The sequence below is a fragment of the Urocitellus parryii genome, chromosome 9 (assembly GCF_045843805.1).
Source record: "Urocitellus parryii isolate mUroPar1 chromosome 9, mUroPar1.hap1, whole genome shotgun sequence".
Classification (NCBI taxonomy): domain Eukaryota; kingdom Metazoa; phylum Chordata; class Mammalia; order Rodentia; family Sciuridae; genus Urocitellus; species Urocitellus parryii.
Genome location: NC_135539.1, coordinates 103,183,889 through 103,200,025, shown reverse-complemented (window position 1 = coordinate 103,200,025; position 16,137 = coordinate 103,183,889). Strand labels below are relative to the sequence as shown.

Sequence of the window (16,137 nt, the reverse complement as noted above, 5' to 3'; positions counted from 1 at the left end):
AGATTTACTAAGATAGTCTTTTTGCCTAAAACCCTATGTTAAAATCACCAGGTGATATAAATCATTATCTTATGTAGTAACAACTGTTCTCTAGTCTCCCTGGGGAAAGACTTCCCCAGAGTGACATTTAATGGCTTTTCCCCACTCATGTCATCCAACTGGAACAAAAATGCATAGGACTGTGAACTTCAGGGGTTGGAGGAGCATGCAAAGCAAGTCTGTCTTCTAAACCACCTTGCCCAGGAGAAGATATATGCCCTAATCTGGCTTTCATCAGATATAAAGATACTTTTTAACTTCCAAAGAATACTAGATATTAGTAAAAAAGATACTTTTTTACTAATATCTAGTATTCTTTGGATTCCAAAACCAAATTTTAAAAAAGTATAATTTATTGAATACTCTGTAAACCTATAACACTGAGAAGCAACATAAACAAGAGTATTATTTTCCTCCAGACTGTTCCCTTCCCACCAATGACATGGCATCTCTGAGGAAGCCAAATTGGGTCTATAGCAGGAGCAACATCAGTTGCTGATGATCTACATTCCAAATGCTAACTTGACCTCTGTACTTTTTTTCTTCTGAAAGCATATGAGAATGCAAACCAATTAAATTTCATTTAGGGAAATATTGACTATATGCTTTGCCACGAAAAACAACTAATTTGAAAGATTTCAAAATTGTAATACAGTACTGCATCATGATCCCAGCATAGAAACTGTTACCCTAGAGAATCCTGTAGTACACAGGCCAGCTAGGAAGTTTCTATTTTAACAAAGAACTCTATAATGGTCTCAACCAAATGCTCAAACTTGGTTGGAAGACTACACTATTAATTTTCTTTGAAAAGTTCAATGCTTCTCCACCTATAATTCCAAATGCCTTTATTTAACCCAAGGATTTGTGTTCATTCAGCTGGATATAAGTAGTGTTTCCTTTTCATATTACACATGCTCTCCATGCACTGGAAATGGAGTAATAAACATGAGGGTATTATTAGAATGGTATCAACTTCTGACAGTGTTAACCAATTGTTCTTACTGTTTAAATGCCATCATGCAGATAATTTTCACATCATTAATTACAGTGATTGTCAAGAAATGCCAGAAATGGTATTTTTAATGAAAAATACATTTTTAGGAAATAATACTTTGTTTAATAGGATTATATAAATGTCTGATTAGTAAATGAATAGGCATTTATTATGTAACAAACTGTTATTTGGATTCTATTTTAGTGCAATCATGAAAAAGAGACAGACTGTTGCACTCATATATAATGTTCTATAAAATAGATCACAATATGTTAGTATGGAAAACATGGGTTTGAATGGTAACCTTTATAGTTTTACATTTAAATTTTCTGTCGAATTAAGCTGTGTGGAAAATAGGGTGACCCTAATTTACAACTCCAGAGATAATTTAACCAGTGGTACTGTCATCTTCAAAATCATTTTCAATATTTTTATAACTCTTCTCTTCCTCTATCACAAAAGTTTAAGTTTCAGGACACCTGGATCATGCTGATATTTGGAAGAAAATAAACATTTTAGTAGCAGGTTTTTAGGATGCTTTGCCAAGATGGCAGATGTAGACAGATGTTCATTTCCCTCTGCAATCTGCATCATGAAGTTCAGAGTTTCCATTAACTTCAAAGAAGATGTGGAACACCGAAGAGACTATTTAGAGTTTCGAGAAAGTGGTGGACGTAGCAAGCTGGATGCAAGTAATACAAAATTAGGGTCAAAATGTACCCAATTACAATAGGTACAAAATAAAACTGTATGCCATGCAGGAGTTTGAAAGTCAATTCCTATTTTAAAACAAGGCATCCTCCAATAACCATTTTAAGAAAGGTTATGGAATATCAGTGTTTTGAGAGTTTTCTACATTTTCTAATTATGCATGTTAAAGTAGAATGTGGAAAGTTAAGTTTTAAAGGGAACAGAATGAAAACTTGAAATTCTGTTTCAAGTTTTCCTAAACTAGATTCCTAAACTAGTCTTTAGTTTAACATGACTAGAGTAAAACTCAAGAGATCACAGAGCTGTAAGGATCTCAAAATTCCTATTTCTTCATTTTGTCTTTAGGAAAGTTGTGTCTAAAACAATTGAGAAAATGTTTTTAACATCAATAGTTTCTTAATAGCTTGATCTGTATGCTCTCATTTTAAAAATCTTAAAATTTAGAAATGCAAAGATGGCGTTCCTGGCTTGTTCATATTCTTCCTCTTTCAAATAAAGTTCCTGTTGCTATGCTCTATCTTCATAAAAATAGCAATATATATGCATAATATTACATTATTTGCTTGGAAATCCTGATTTCAGATAAAGAAGACTCCTTTTTAACTTGAAAATTTAAAATCTAAATCCTTTAAAATAGAAATATCTGAGAAAAATTTTTGTGATATTTGCACACAGAAAAAAAACTTTATATCCATGTTTTTAAGTCCTCCAGAATTTTAACTTAAAATATTATAACTCATGATAGATTTTTAGTAACTTTTAATTACCTCAATGCCATGAATATTTTTCATTAATTGAAAAGATATCATTTTGCTATCATAGCCTTCAATTTAGTTAACAATATGTCAGACTTAATTTTTTATGCCATATGCCACAATTCTGAAAGATTATTGAATATTTGAATCATTTCTAATATTTGAATATTAAATATAGGTATGAACACTTTTGTGATTTTGTGTCTTTTTATGAACATCCACTTGAGAAAAACTCCCTGAAGTATTTTTGATTAATCAAATGGTATTCAAAAAAGAAAGTTTTCTCATACATTTGAGTAAATTATTGTACATGAAAAGTTGCCCATATGAACCCACATAGACATCCCAGAAGTTTCTGAATGTTCCAGATTCTCCACACTGCTAGATGGAATCATTTTTTTTTATCCTTGAGAATTTAGTAAGTTTTTAGCATTTGCTAAATAATATAACATCTCATTTTTATTGCATGTCTTTGATTACTACTTAAATTTGTAATTCTCTCTGCTTGAAACCCTGTGCTAAAAAAAGAAAAACCACAACATTTATCCTCAGTGACAGAGAACTTAACTAATGTATCAATTCTCAGAATATTCTATCTTTCTATCACCAAACCCTTAAACTCACTGAATGGGTATTGATCTTCAGAAATGTAGATTTCAAAACCATCCCTGAATAAACTGTAAGTAAGCCACTGGGCATTTGGAGAATCAGGTGGACTCCAGAAGAGATTGATGGCAGAAGAACTTTGAACTTGTCCTCTGGGTGGAGGTTGCTGGGATGGAGCTAAATTACAATAGAGAGAGCATTTATTAGCAAAAGCAATCAATAGACACACAAGTGAACTAAAGTAAGATATCTAGCAAAGAGGTCTTTCTGATTCAGGATTACTTTATCAAGAAGACATGTGGTTTACCAAGACATTAATAAACAAAGGGTATGCATCATGAGTTCTCTAAAACAAAGCTTTTTATCTATAAGTATAAAATAAATTTGTAGGTCAAAGCAGCTGACATATATATAGTGGAGAGGAAAACCACAATAGTTTACATCAAGCATTACTTTCTTTGCCTTTTTTTCCCAAGAAATCATGCAAGGATGCATAATATTTATTTTCTACTTAATTAATTTCAAAGTTGACATACATTTCATTGAAACCTGAAATTTAAGTAGCATACTTTTTGGAATTTTTATGAGGAAGTTTTCCATTTCATTAAGCACAATACCTTATCGTGCTTCACAGAACACAATGTAAAGAATAATATTCGCTGATATAAATAGCTAGAGATGTTAAATAATGTAAATTTTACCAATTAACAATTTCATATGCTATGTGAATCTACTAACTTCTATTAAAGGTGCTTTTAAGAGGTGACATAATTACTTATCGTGTGTTTAAGAACGCTCATCTAACATTTCAGTGATAATTTGTATAATATAATTATATACTGTGAAAATATTATTTTCTGCCACCATATATATTCCTATTTCTTCAAGGAGACTCAACAATTTTTTTAAGCTGTAGATGGTTACACATCTTTATTATTATTTATTTATTTTTATGTGCTGCTGAGGATCAAACCCGGGGCTTCACACAGGAGAGGCAAACACTCTACCACTGAGCTACAACTCCAATCCGACTCCCTAATTTTTGAGGGTAGGTTTTCTTTTCTCTTTTTTTTTTCCCCCACAAAATACACAATAGAGACAAATAGCATCTCAGTGTTTTAAAGGACAATCAAGCACCAAGATGTGTAATCCCCATACACTTTGAACAGCATAACTTAATCAGATTTTCTCATGAATAAGATGTCAAAGGCACAGGCTACTAAGTAATCTTTTTCAACCATTAATACTTTAACAAGTTTTTAAAAAGTCATTTAAATAACTGAATTCATCGAATAAATTATAAGCATTTTTATAGGAAATTATCTGAGTTCACTTGGTGACTTAGGCATGATCTCCAGAGTTAATGAGAAATTAGGTTAAATTAAGTAATTTGGGGAGATTTTAATAAAATAACTCTTTTCAAAGGATAGACCAAAAAAGTGATGCAGTAGTTCAGAGAAGGGTAATAGTGGAGTTCTTCTACTGTGTATGTCTGAGGTTCTAAAGACTACCCTGAACCATAGGTTCACCATGAGTCTCACAGGCCACATCATAGAGTCCTACTCATGGTGAAGACTTATTACAGAATGCTATCAGCAAAAGGAAAGTCATTGGTCAAGTCCAGGGAAACCAGATGCAAGCTTCCAAGAGTCCTCTGCCAGTACTCACATTGGACATACTGAAGTGCTTTGTAAAAGCTTGTGTGAAGTGTTGTCAACCAGGGGGGAAGCTCATGAGAAATTCAGGACTCAAGAGTTTTTATTGGGGGCTTTTCATGTAGGCAGCCTCTATCCGACATGTACCAAAATTTGGGGCTCTCAGAAGGAAAGCAGATGTTAATAATAAACCATAGAGTTTGTACAAAAGTTTGGGTGTACTGATCCACTTATCAGTTCTGGAGAGGATGAGAACTCAAGAATTTACGAAATTCAAGTTTCCCGATGTCAACCCAGGGCCAGCCTTGTAAGCAATCCTTTTGAAAGATAATCAGTTGGCCTGCTACATGAACTCTTCTTTGCATGCTATCCCTAGCCTGAAGGAGGTCCCAGGGACAGAAAAGGCTGCATGAAGAACATCACCAGACAAGAGCTGTAACTCCTGTGGAAAATACAGCTAGTTCACAGCTTCTCCTGCGCTAAGAAAGGGAGCTGGGCATTCAGTATTCTCACTTCTCTTCTCACTTGCCCACCAGATGACTAGGGGTTTCCTCCTAGGAGCTGAAGTCAACCAAATAAACTCCAAAGAGCAAGCAAGCCTGATGATACAGATCATAGAGGTTTGGAGGCCAGAGCAGGGTAAAATATGAAATAGTAAAATGAAGTCATCCTGCATACCAGGAAAGACTTTCAGCTAAGAGTTACTGAAAATTTTACCAATTAACAATTCATTAGTAACCATGAGTGACATGCTCCCTTTTAAAAACATAATAAAATAACATTATAACATAGTATTTCAAGAGCACTGAATATGAATATATAAAATTACATAGATTATAATATAGATTTCCCAAAGATAATGTCACTAGATCCTAAATGAGAAATATGTATCATATTTTTAAAGAAAAAAATATTCAATATAACATTTTCTAAACACAGTGGAAACTCCAGTTGCACACTCATGGTTCCCATTTTGTCTTATTCTTTGAAATGTACATTAAGTGGTACTCAAATTCCAACTGTCCACATATCTATTTAGATACAGGCCAAGAATAGTAACAAGTTCAAAAGGACATATGATAACAAATGTTTCTGAATTTCCCTGTCCATTTTTAATTCACGGATTTTCTCTATTTGACATGGTCACTTTGGTTACACCCTGACAGTGCATTTGGTTCTTTCACTGGATTTGAACTGAGGATTTTAAATTTTGTGGTTTTTGACTGAACCACAAAGAGGCATAAACTGCTTCACTAGTAGCAGTCTTAAAAAAATCTTGTAATCCATGGCCATCTAATTTTTTTTAATGATGATTCATGATTTCATAAAAAAAAAAAACTCTGCATCGAACCAGGCCCACAAGAGATTTCAGAATTACAGCAATCAAAACTGACCTTCTGACTATTTTCTGTGATGGAGGAATACTTTGGGGATGACTAAGAGAGATATTTCAATCTCATGCCAAAGGGTGTAGAAAATGATTTACAGTACATGCAAGAAAAGTCCTTCATACACACAGGCTTCAACCCAGGGGCACTTAACCACTCAGCCAAATATCCAGCCCTTTTTTGTATTTTTATTTAGAGACAGGGTCTTGCTAAATTGCTGAGGCAACTTTGAATTTGTGTTCCTCCTGCTTTAGCCTTTCAAGCCACTGGGATTATAGGCAGGCATGACATGCCCGGATACATAAGCTCTTTTCCCATATGAACTTGGTTAATTGCTATGACCATTTCCAACCATAATCTTGTTTGTCTTTACAATATAAATAAAAGTACCTGCTTGGCATTTAAAGGAGAATTTTCATAGACTTGAAGATTTAGATGATTCAACATCACTTTAAGAATAGGACTTAAAAATAGCATACTACACGGACACAGCCACTTCAATGTTTATAGATGCACAATTCATAATAGCTAAACTGTGGAACCAACCTAAATGCCCCTCAATAGATGAATGGATAACAAAACTGTGGTATATACACACAATGGAAAATTAGTCAGCATTAAGAGAGAATAAAATTATAGCATTTGGAGGTAAATGGATGGATGAATCAAAATTGTTCTGCTGTCATGTATAACTGATTAGAACTAATAAAAAATAAGCTTAAAAAAGATTGAAACTTACCTTCAAAAAAGAATAAATATTATGAAATCCTGAGCATGAGATATCTTAACCTACCCTTATGTTTTCAAAACAGAATTCTGAGAAAATGTTCAGATATGCATTCATTAAAATTGCCAAGAATGATCTCTGCATATGCAAACTCTCTTTTAAGGAATAGAAATATAAAATTGTGACGAGATCCATCTGTCTGGGAACCATGAGCTTGAGTAACAGTTTGGGAACTTTGGTAGTTGCATGATTGTAGTTAAGTATGGATTAGACTCTTTGAACATTTCTCATCTATAGTAAAAGCATAATAAAGTATACTTCTTGGGGTTATTTTGAGAAGAAATTGTGTGTGTCTGTATTCGTCTGTATAAATAGTGTTGTATGTGTATAACTCAGCAAATATCACTTTCTTTTTCTCCACCTTCAAACTACAGAGTAAGTTCTTGTTGGTTATTACATGCTAACAATTATGAAGGGCATCTTTTGCAATAGATACACATAAATAATATTTATAATGGGAAAATTACATTCTGTCCTAATATCTTAATGAGAGAGTGCTTATACACAAATCCTACATGGAACTCCAAATGCCAGAACACCAGAGAGTGCATGGTCACGTATCAAGGGAACAATGAATAGAAATAACCGCTGTAATTACACTATAGGTTGTGTGAGTATTCAGAGAGGAGGTGTGATGTTTTCCTTATCCAAACCCAAACTCCAAAAATGAGATAACACATAGCAATGATTGCTGGCAGAAACTCCAAACACTGAAATTCTTTGTGAGAGTCTCATTCAGCTAAAGAAGAATATAATAAATTTATGAACCATATCCTTAGTAACTATATGCAAAAGTAAACAAGAATGAGAAGGGCTACTGATCTGGACCTGATTCTGCTCAACAGATGATTAGTTGGAAAGAAGGAAGGATCCAGAATATCAGATGAAAGTTCTCTCTCATCTGAGGACACTGCCCTATAAGTACAGATGCCTACATTCCCTCTATGCCATCCTTAGTTGGATGACAACCAAGTCCACATTCAATGCAGGACATACCCTGTGCCTATGAGGGCGCAATCCAGGAGCCCCATACAACACTTCTATTCATATCATGTTGGCCAAAAACTTAGAGGCACAGCAACTACCAAGAATATGTGACCGTGAAACCTAACTCTGTGTTCTATTGATAGGGAACAAGGGGGTAATGATGAATAAGAAAAAATCAGGAATATCTTCCAAAGAAGAGATTTAAAATAAAATAATCACCAGAAAGTTATAAAATATATTTACAAAAAAAAAGAAAATTAGGTCTTCTGGTTATAGAAGCACATTTTGATAACACTGGATAAAATTATTACTGCTTCTGGTAGCCCCAAATCAATGAAAGGTAGGGGGAAAACATGGGGACACTTCCTCTTGACAAACCAGTAGAGCAGGAGTAGCTCAAGTCTGGGCTTGTTCCCTTGCCACCAGTTCCATGGTCAAGTGCATTAATCTTGCTAGAGTAGGACTGATGAAAAGCAGCTTTAATACCAGAGAGGACTGGGGACAAAAATTCAAAGATTTGCCAGCTAAAAGTGGCAAACTCAACTGGACACAAGGATGAAAATCCATAGCTTTGCTGGTCTGAGAATATGCTCCCAGCCTGCAGAAGTGGTTAGCTTACCAAAGAATAACCAGGCGATCCTAGATATGAAAACCATTTAAGGGCTGAGGAAAGCTCTCCACGGAGCCCCAACTTTCTGAGGAACCATGAATATATGGGGGGAAGCCAAGAGAATCAGTGACAAATGAAGGCCAAGGAGAGTTGAGAACTAACTGTGACTGAACGTATTCCCAGCCCATATGCATATTGATCAGCAGAAGCTGGAAGTCTTCCAGATGTCTGAGAGTATTTGAGCACAAGGATTGCCCAAATCATTGCCTGACTCAGACACAGGGGTGACCTCTCAGCAGTCAGGCTATAAGTAAAAATTAAAATTTAAAAAAAAAAACCTTTTTAGAGACAGAACAGCTACATACTGCTCCGCTATAGAGGAGACGGTTTTCTACAGTTAAGTGTTTACAAATTACTAAAAAATAATCTAACAATTTAAGTATTTTCAGCATAAAATTACAAAATGTCCAGTGAAACTTCAACCCATAGCAGCAAGGAGACACAAACTGAATGGTCCTCAATATTAAGCCTAGAAAACAAAAGAAGAAACTTGAAACCAAGAATTTTGAATCTAGAAAAAAACTAGCCACCAAAAATAAAATAAAGACATTCTCAGTTAATTAAGAAAACAATCATGGAAGATTCATTGTAAGCTATGATTTATCTGTGTCTATAAATTTGTCTACTCTAGGTACTTAGAAGTGGAATCATACAGTATCTTTCCTTTTGTGTCCGTCTTTCTTAGAATGTCCCAAAGTCCATCCATATTGGAACATGTATCTGAATTTAATTCATTTTTATGGGTGAAAAAATCCATTGTGTATTACCACATTTTCTTTATCCATTCACTTTATGATGGACACTTGGGTTTTTACTACATTTTGGTTAATGTGTATACTTCCATGAACACTGATGCACAAATACCTGTTTGGGTCCTTGCCTTCAATTCTTTGGATTATGTACTAGAAGCAGAAATTACTGGATCATAAGGAAAGTCGAAGTTTAATTTTTGAGTAACTACCAAACCATTTTCCACAGAAACTCTACCATTGTTTATTCCCACCACAATTCATTAAGTTCTCAATTTATCCACATTCTCCCACCACTTTTTGCCAGTAAATCAAATGGATGTTTAAAGACTTTGATTTATATTACCCTCATAACTAATAAAGCTGAGCATCTTTTTATGTGCTTACTGGCCATGCATGTATCTTCTTTAGGAAGATATTTATCCAAGTTCTTTGCTTATTTTTCATTCAATTATTTGTTTTGGCTGTTTAGATATAATATTTCTATATTAGATATGTGATTTGTACAGATTTCCTCCCACCCTGTGGGCTATACTTTCACTGTCTTGATCATATGCTTTAATGGACATTTTTAATTTTGATGCAAGCTAAAGTTACTAATTTTGTCTTTTGTTCCTATGCTTTTAGTGTCACAAGAAATTCTATATAGGTTCATTGTCAAGAATGTGTGTGTGTAGCATAAAAGTCCAAGTCCATTCTTTTTTAAAATTGTTTTTTAATTTATATATGACAACAAAATGCATTACAATTCTTATTATACATGTAAAGCACAATTTTTCATATCTCTGATTATATACAAAGTATATTCACACCAATTTGTGTCTTCACACATGTACTTTGGATAATAATGTCTATAACTTTCCACTGTCATTAATAACCCCATGCCCCCTCCCTTCCCCTTCAACCCCTCTGCCCTATCTAGAGTTCATCTATTCTTCCCATGCTCCCTCTCCCTGTCCCACTATGAATCAGACTCCTTATATCAAAGAAAACATTTGGGGCTTGGTTTTTGGGATTGGCTAACTTCGCTTAGCATTATCTTCTCCAATGCCATCCATTTACCTGCAAATGCCATGATTTTATTCTCTTTTATTACTAAGTAATATTCCATTGTGTATATATGTCACATTTTGTTTAGCCATTCATCTACTGAAGGGCATCTAGGTTGGTTCCACAGTTTAGCTATTGTGAATTGTGCTGCTATAAACATTGATGTGGCTATATCTCTATAGTATGCTGTTTTTTAAGTCCTTTGGGTATAGACAGTCGGAGGAGAGAAATAGCTGAGTCAAATGGTGGCTCCATTTCCAATTTTCCAAGAAATCTCCATACTGCTTTCCATATTGGCTGCACCAATTTGCAGTCCCACCAGCAATATATGAGTGTACCCTTTTCCTCACATCCTTGCTAACATTTATTGTTATTTGTATGCATAATAGCCACCATTCTTACTGGGGTGAGATGAAATTTTAGAGTGGTTTTGATTTGCATTTCTCTAATTGCTAGTGATGATGAACATTTTTTCATATATTTGTTGATTGATTGTATATCATCTTCTGAGAAGTGTCTGTTCAGGTCCTTGGCCCATTTATTGATTGGGTTATTTGTTTTTTTGGGAGGGTACTTAGCTTTTTGAGTTCTTTATATACCCTAGAAATTAGTGCTCTATCTGATGTGTGAAGGGTAAAAATTTGCTTCCAAGATATAGGCTCTCTATTCACTTCACAGATTGTTTCTTTTGTATTCTTTTAAATATGGATATAATCAGTTTTCCCAGCATCATTTATTCAAAATACTATACTTTTTATTCATTAAATGGTTTGGAACCCTTGCTTAAATCAATTCACCATATATGTGAGAGTTTATTTATGGACTCTCTATTTCCTTGTTTTTTTTAAATTTTATTTTTAGTTTTTTGTACCAGGGATTGAGCCAGGAGTGCTGAACTACTGAACCACATCTCCAGTACTTTTTGTATTTTATTTAGAAACAAGTTCTCAATAATTTGCTTAGGGCCTCACTAAGTTGCTGAGGTTGGCTTTGAACTCATGATTCTCCTACCTCAGCCTCTGGAGCTGCTGGGATTACAGGCATGTGCCAGTAGGGTTGGTTCTTCTGTTCTTCCGTTCCTCTTTCCTTCCTTCCTTCCTTCCTTCCTTTCTTCCTTCCTTCCTTCCTTCCTCCTTTCCTTCCTCCCTCCCTTCCTTCATTCCTTTCTTTCTCATTAAAGCACATTTTTATTACATCAAGCTAGATACTAAAAATGGGTCAAAACATCATAACAGATATAAGCACAATCCAGAATCCAGACTACCTACCTAGAATATATCAAGACCAAGAAAAATTTACTCAATAACTTGGAAATACATATTTATTTATTTATTGGTACTGGGGATTGAACCCTGGGGCATTTAACCACTGAGTCTTATCCCCAGCCCCTTTTTGTATATTATTTAGAGACACAATTTCACTAAGTTGCTTAGGGCCTCACTAAGTTTCTGAGAATGGCTTTGAACTCATGATCCTGCTGCCTCAGCCTCCTGAGCCACTTGGGGCGACACCAAGTTCTGCTTACTTTTTTTTTTTAATTGGTTCTTTTTATTTCTACATTAGGATTCATATTGATATAATTATAAAAGCATGGAATATAATTTGCTCTAATTCTGTCCTTAGTACTTCCCTTTTCCCTCCCCTTTACCTTACCTCTCCTCCATCCCCTTACTCTACTGATCTCTTTGCTATTTACTTAGAGGGTTTGTTGTTGTTGTTGTTGTTTGTGGGTTTTAATCAGTAAGATTCACTGTGATATATTCACACATATGTATGCAGGAAAGCTAGGTCAAATTCATTCCACTCTTTCCATTATCTCATCCCTGCTTACTTCCCTTCATTCCCCTTCATCTACTCCATTGATATTTGTTCTATCATAAATGGAATACAGGTCTCACTTTTCCATTCCCTCTCTCCCCCCACCTCTCTCTTCTCCTTATTTTGAACTAGCTTCCACTATACATTTGTCTTAGAGGCAGTACCACATTGCTTTGATCACTGTAGCTTTATAGTCATAGTTTTAAATCAAGAAGTATGAATCCTGTATCTTCTTTTTCAAAATTGTTTGGCTTCTAGGGCCCCTTAGATTATATTTAAATCTGGAGATAGTTTTTTTTTTTTATTTCTGAAAAAAATGGCATTGAGATTCTGATAGGAATTGCCTTGAATCTATAGACTGCTTTGGGTAGTATTGTTGTCTTAGTGAAAATGTCATCCAAACATGGGATCTCTTTCCATTATTTTATATTTTCATTCAGTCTAAGGTATACAAGTTTTCCATTTGGTTGGTTAAATCTTTGATACATAGTAAATGGAATTGCTTTCCTAATTTCTTTTTCAGATGGTTCATTTCTGGTCTATAAAACACAATAAATTTTGTATTTATTTGCAAAAATAGAAAAACAATCATAAAATTCAAATTTTTCTTTTCAATTTTAACTACTTCTACTTCTCTTTCTTGTCTAAATATGCTAGCTAACATACCCATTATGATGGTGAATGGCAGCCACAAAAGTAAGTATCCTTCTATTGTGCCTAATAGTGTGTGTGTGGGGGGGGATTTCTAGTATTTCACCATTGAATATGTAAACTATGATGCCATTTGATTTTTTTGCATAGATGCTCAGGCAACTCAATGAGAAATGGATAATAATTTCAACAAATGTTATAAGAACATTTGGATATTTATGTAAAAAAAATAAAAATAAAGAACTCATATGCTTACCTCATGATGTATGCAAATTTAGTTCAAAATATTTCAGAAGCAGGTGTGTGTGTATGTGCACACTCACACACACTTAAAATGTCAAACATTAAGGAGAAAACACTGAGAAAATTTTTTTTCCATTGGTGAAGCAAAGATTTCTTAGATTGGATATAAAAACATGATCCATGAAGAAAAGACTTGCTAAATTAGACTTCATAAGAATAAAAAGTTTTAATTCTTTAAAATGTATCATTAAGAATATGAAAAGGAATTCACATCATTGGAGGAAATATTTGCAAGCTGTATCTCAAATATGTAAGAAATTCTTTAACTCAATAAGAAGATAACTCATAAAACATGAGCATAAGAATTGATAGACACTTGACAACACACATGAAAAGTTGCTTGACAAGATTATTCATTTGGAAAAATACAAATGACCAGTGTGAGATACCACAGCACACTCACCAAATGGCAACAATAAATCAATATTGAATGTTGTTGAAACTGTAAAGAAATTGGACCTCCCATAAATTGTTGATGCGAATGTAAAATGGAATAGACCCAATGGGAAAGACATTGACAGTTTCTTTTAAAAATTAAAAATAGACTTACCATACAAACAAGTTTTTTACTCCCAGGTATACCTAAGAGTTTTTTTAAAAAATAGGTATATCCAGAGATTTGTAACCATATGTTGATCGAAGCACTATTCATAACAAATAACACTTAGAAACAATCCACATATCAACAGATCAATGGAGAAACAAAGCATTGTCCATCCATAAATGCTACACTACTTAGCAATTAATAAGAACAAACCACTAGGACATGCAAAAACATGGATGAATCTCAAAAACATTTTGCTAAGAAGCTACAAATAAACGCCTAAATATTGTTTGATTTCACTTATAATAAATCTCCAAGAAAATTGCTGCATCAAAACCATGTATCTAATTGTTGAGGATTAGAAGTGGAAGTGGATATTAACTGTTTATGGGCTCAAGGGAACTCTACTGAAATAATAGAATACAACTATATTATAGTTATGCTTACAAAACCATAAATTCCCTAAAATTCATTATGCTGCACACATAAAATGTGATATATAAATTATACTTCAATAAAGCTGTTAATAAAAGGAGAACTATAGGGCTTTCTGATAACTAAAGTATGGATAAAAAAAGATGACTAATGTAAAAAGCATGTATATACACAAACTTGCATATTTTGCCATTCACAGCTCATTTGCATTCAAGTCTTGACACTGTCACATATTTAGGACAACCTGGCAGTATCCCTGTAGCATGCTCTTTTAAGGTCTTCAGGGAATAGTCCAAGAAGGGCAATAGCTGGGTCAAATGGTGGTTCCATTCCCAGCTTTCCCAGGAATCTCCAAACTGCTTTCCAAATTGGCCGTACCAATTTGCAGTCCCACCAGCAATGTACAAGTGTACCCTTTTCTCCACATCCTCGCCAGCACTTGTTGTTGTTTGACTTCATAGTGGCTGCCAATCTTACTGGAGTGAGATGGTATCTTAGGGTGGTTTTGATTTGCATTTCTCTGACTGCTAGAGATGGTGAGCATTTTTTCATGTACTTGTTGATTGATTGTATATCCTCCTCTGAGAAGTGTCTGTTCAGGTCCTTGGCCCATTTGTTGATTGGGGTATTCGTTGTCTTATTGTCTAATTTTTTGAGTTCTTTGTATACTCTGGATATTAGGGCTCTATCTGAAGTGTGAGGAGTAAAAATTTGTTCCCAGGATGTAGGCTCCCTATTTACCTCTCTTATTGTTTCTCTTGCTGAGAAAAAACTTTTTAGTTTAAGTAAGTCCCATTGGTTGATTCTTGTTATTAACTCTTGTGCTATGGGTGGCCTATTAAGGAATTTGGAGCCCGACCCCACAATATGTAGATCGGAGCCAACTTTTTCTTCTATCAGATGCAGAGTCTCTGATTTGATATCAAGCTCCTTGATCCATTTTGAGTTAATTTTTGTGCATGGCGAGAGAAAGGGATTCAGTTTCATTTTGTTGCATATGGATTTCCAGTTTTCCCAACACCATTTGTTGAAGATGCTATCCTTCCTCCATTGCATGCTTTTAGCCCCTTTATCAAATATAGGATAGTTGTAACTTTGTGGATTAGTCTCTGTGTCCTCTATTCTATACCATTGGTCCACCCGCCTGTACCATGCTGTTTTTGTCACTATTGCTCTGTAATATAGTTTGAAATCTGGTATCGCTATACTGCCTGATTCACACTTCCTGCTTAGAATTGCTTTTGCTATTCTGGGTCTTTTATTTTTCCATATGAATTTCATGATTGCTTTCTCTATTTCTACAAGAAATGCCATTGGGACTAGGGACACATGCAAAACAATTCAACTATTTAATCCCTGTTTTGCTTCTATTGCCCCATCAAGGAAAATGACCATCATTTTGAAACTATGAAAGCAGTGTTGATAAAGTAAAAGAACCACCTATTAGGGAAGCATACTGTCAAAGAGACTAATTTTTTATTTGAATTTAATTCTTGAACACTTTGGAAATATTCTAGAATCCCACTCCTACTTCCTGCCCTACACTACCCCCTGGGCAAAAAAAAAAAAAAAAAAGTAAAACACAGATGATATTGGTGAACTATTATCCGTGGCCTCTAGGGAAGTAGAAAATATAACAATAGTCATCATCCCAGATTTTCTAACCTGTGTAGAGATGCACCATAGCAATTTTTAAGAAGAACACGTTTTTGATATTCAATGGACACAGAGACAAATATTAGCATGTTGTAGTTCACAGTTTCAATACATAGCACAATATTCCCTTGGATCACATCACATCTTTGTGAAGCCCTTTTTCTGGATGGTTGTTACTAGGATAAAAAGCAAGTATCTGTGGAAATCAAGGTGGAACAGGAAAGAAGGGTCTCTTCACATTCAGCCCACAGCCAGCATTTCCTGCTTCCCCCCTACTCTCATGTCTATTGTTCTTGCTAGATTTCAACTTCCTCTGAAGGGAAGGACCTGTCCTAA

The 16,137-nt window shown here is 34.6% G+C and overlaps 1 protein-coding gene across 1 annotated transcript in view; it reads right to left on the bottom strand.

Annotated features, from left to right (window-relative positions):
• Window positions 1-16,137, bottom strand: part of Ush2a (usherin) — a 748,724-nt gene that overhangs the window by 530,931 nt on the left and 201,656 nt on the right. The window contains exon 15 of the mRNA XM_026388000.2: window positions 3,127-3,285. Within this exon, the coding sequence (XP_026243785.2) occupies window positions 3,127-3,285 (159 nt within the window). The remainder of the gene's footprint in view (window positions 1-3,126; window positions 3,286-16,137) is intronic.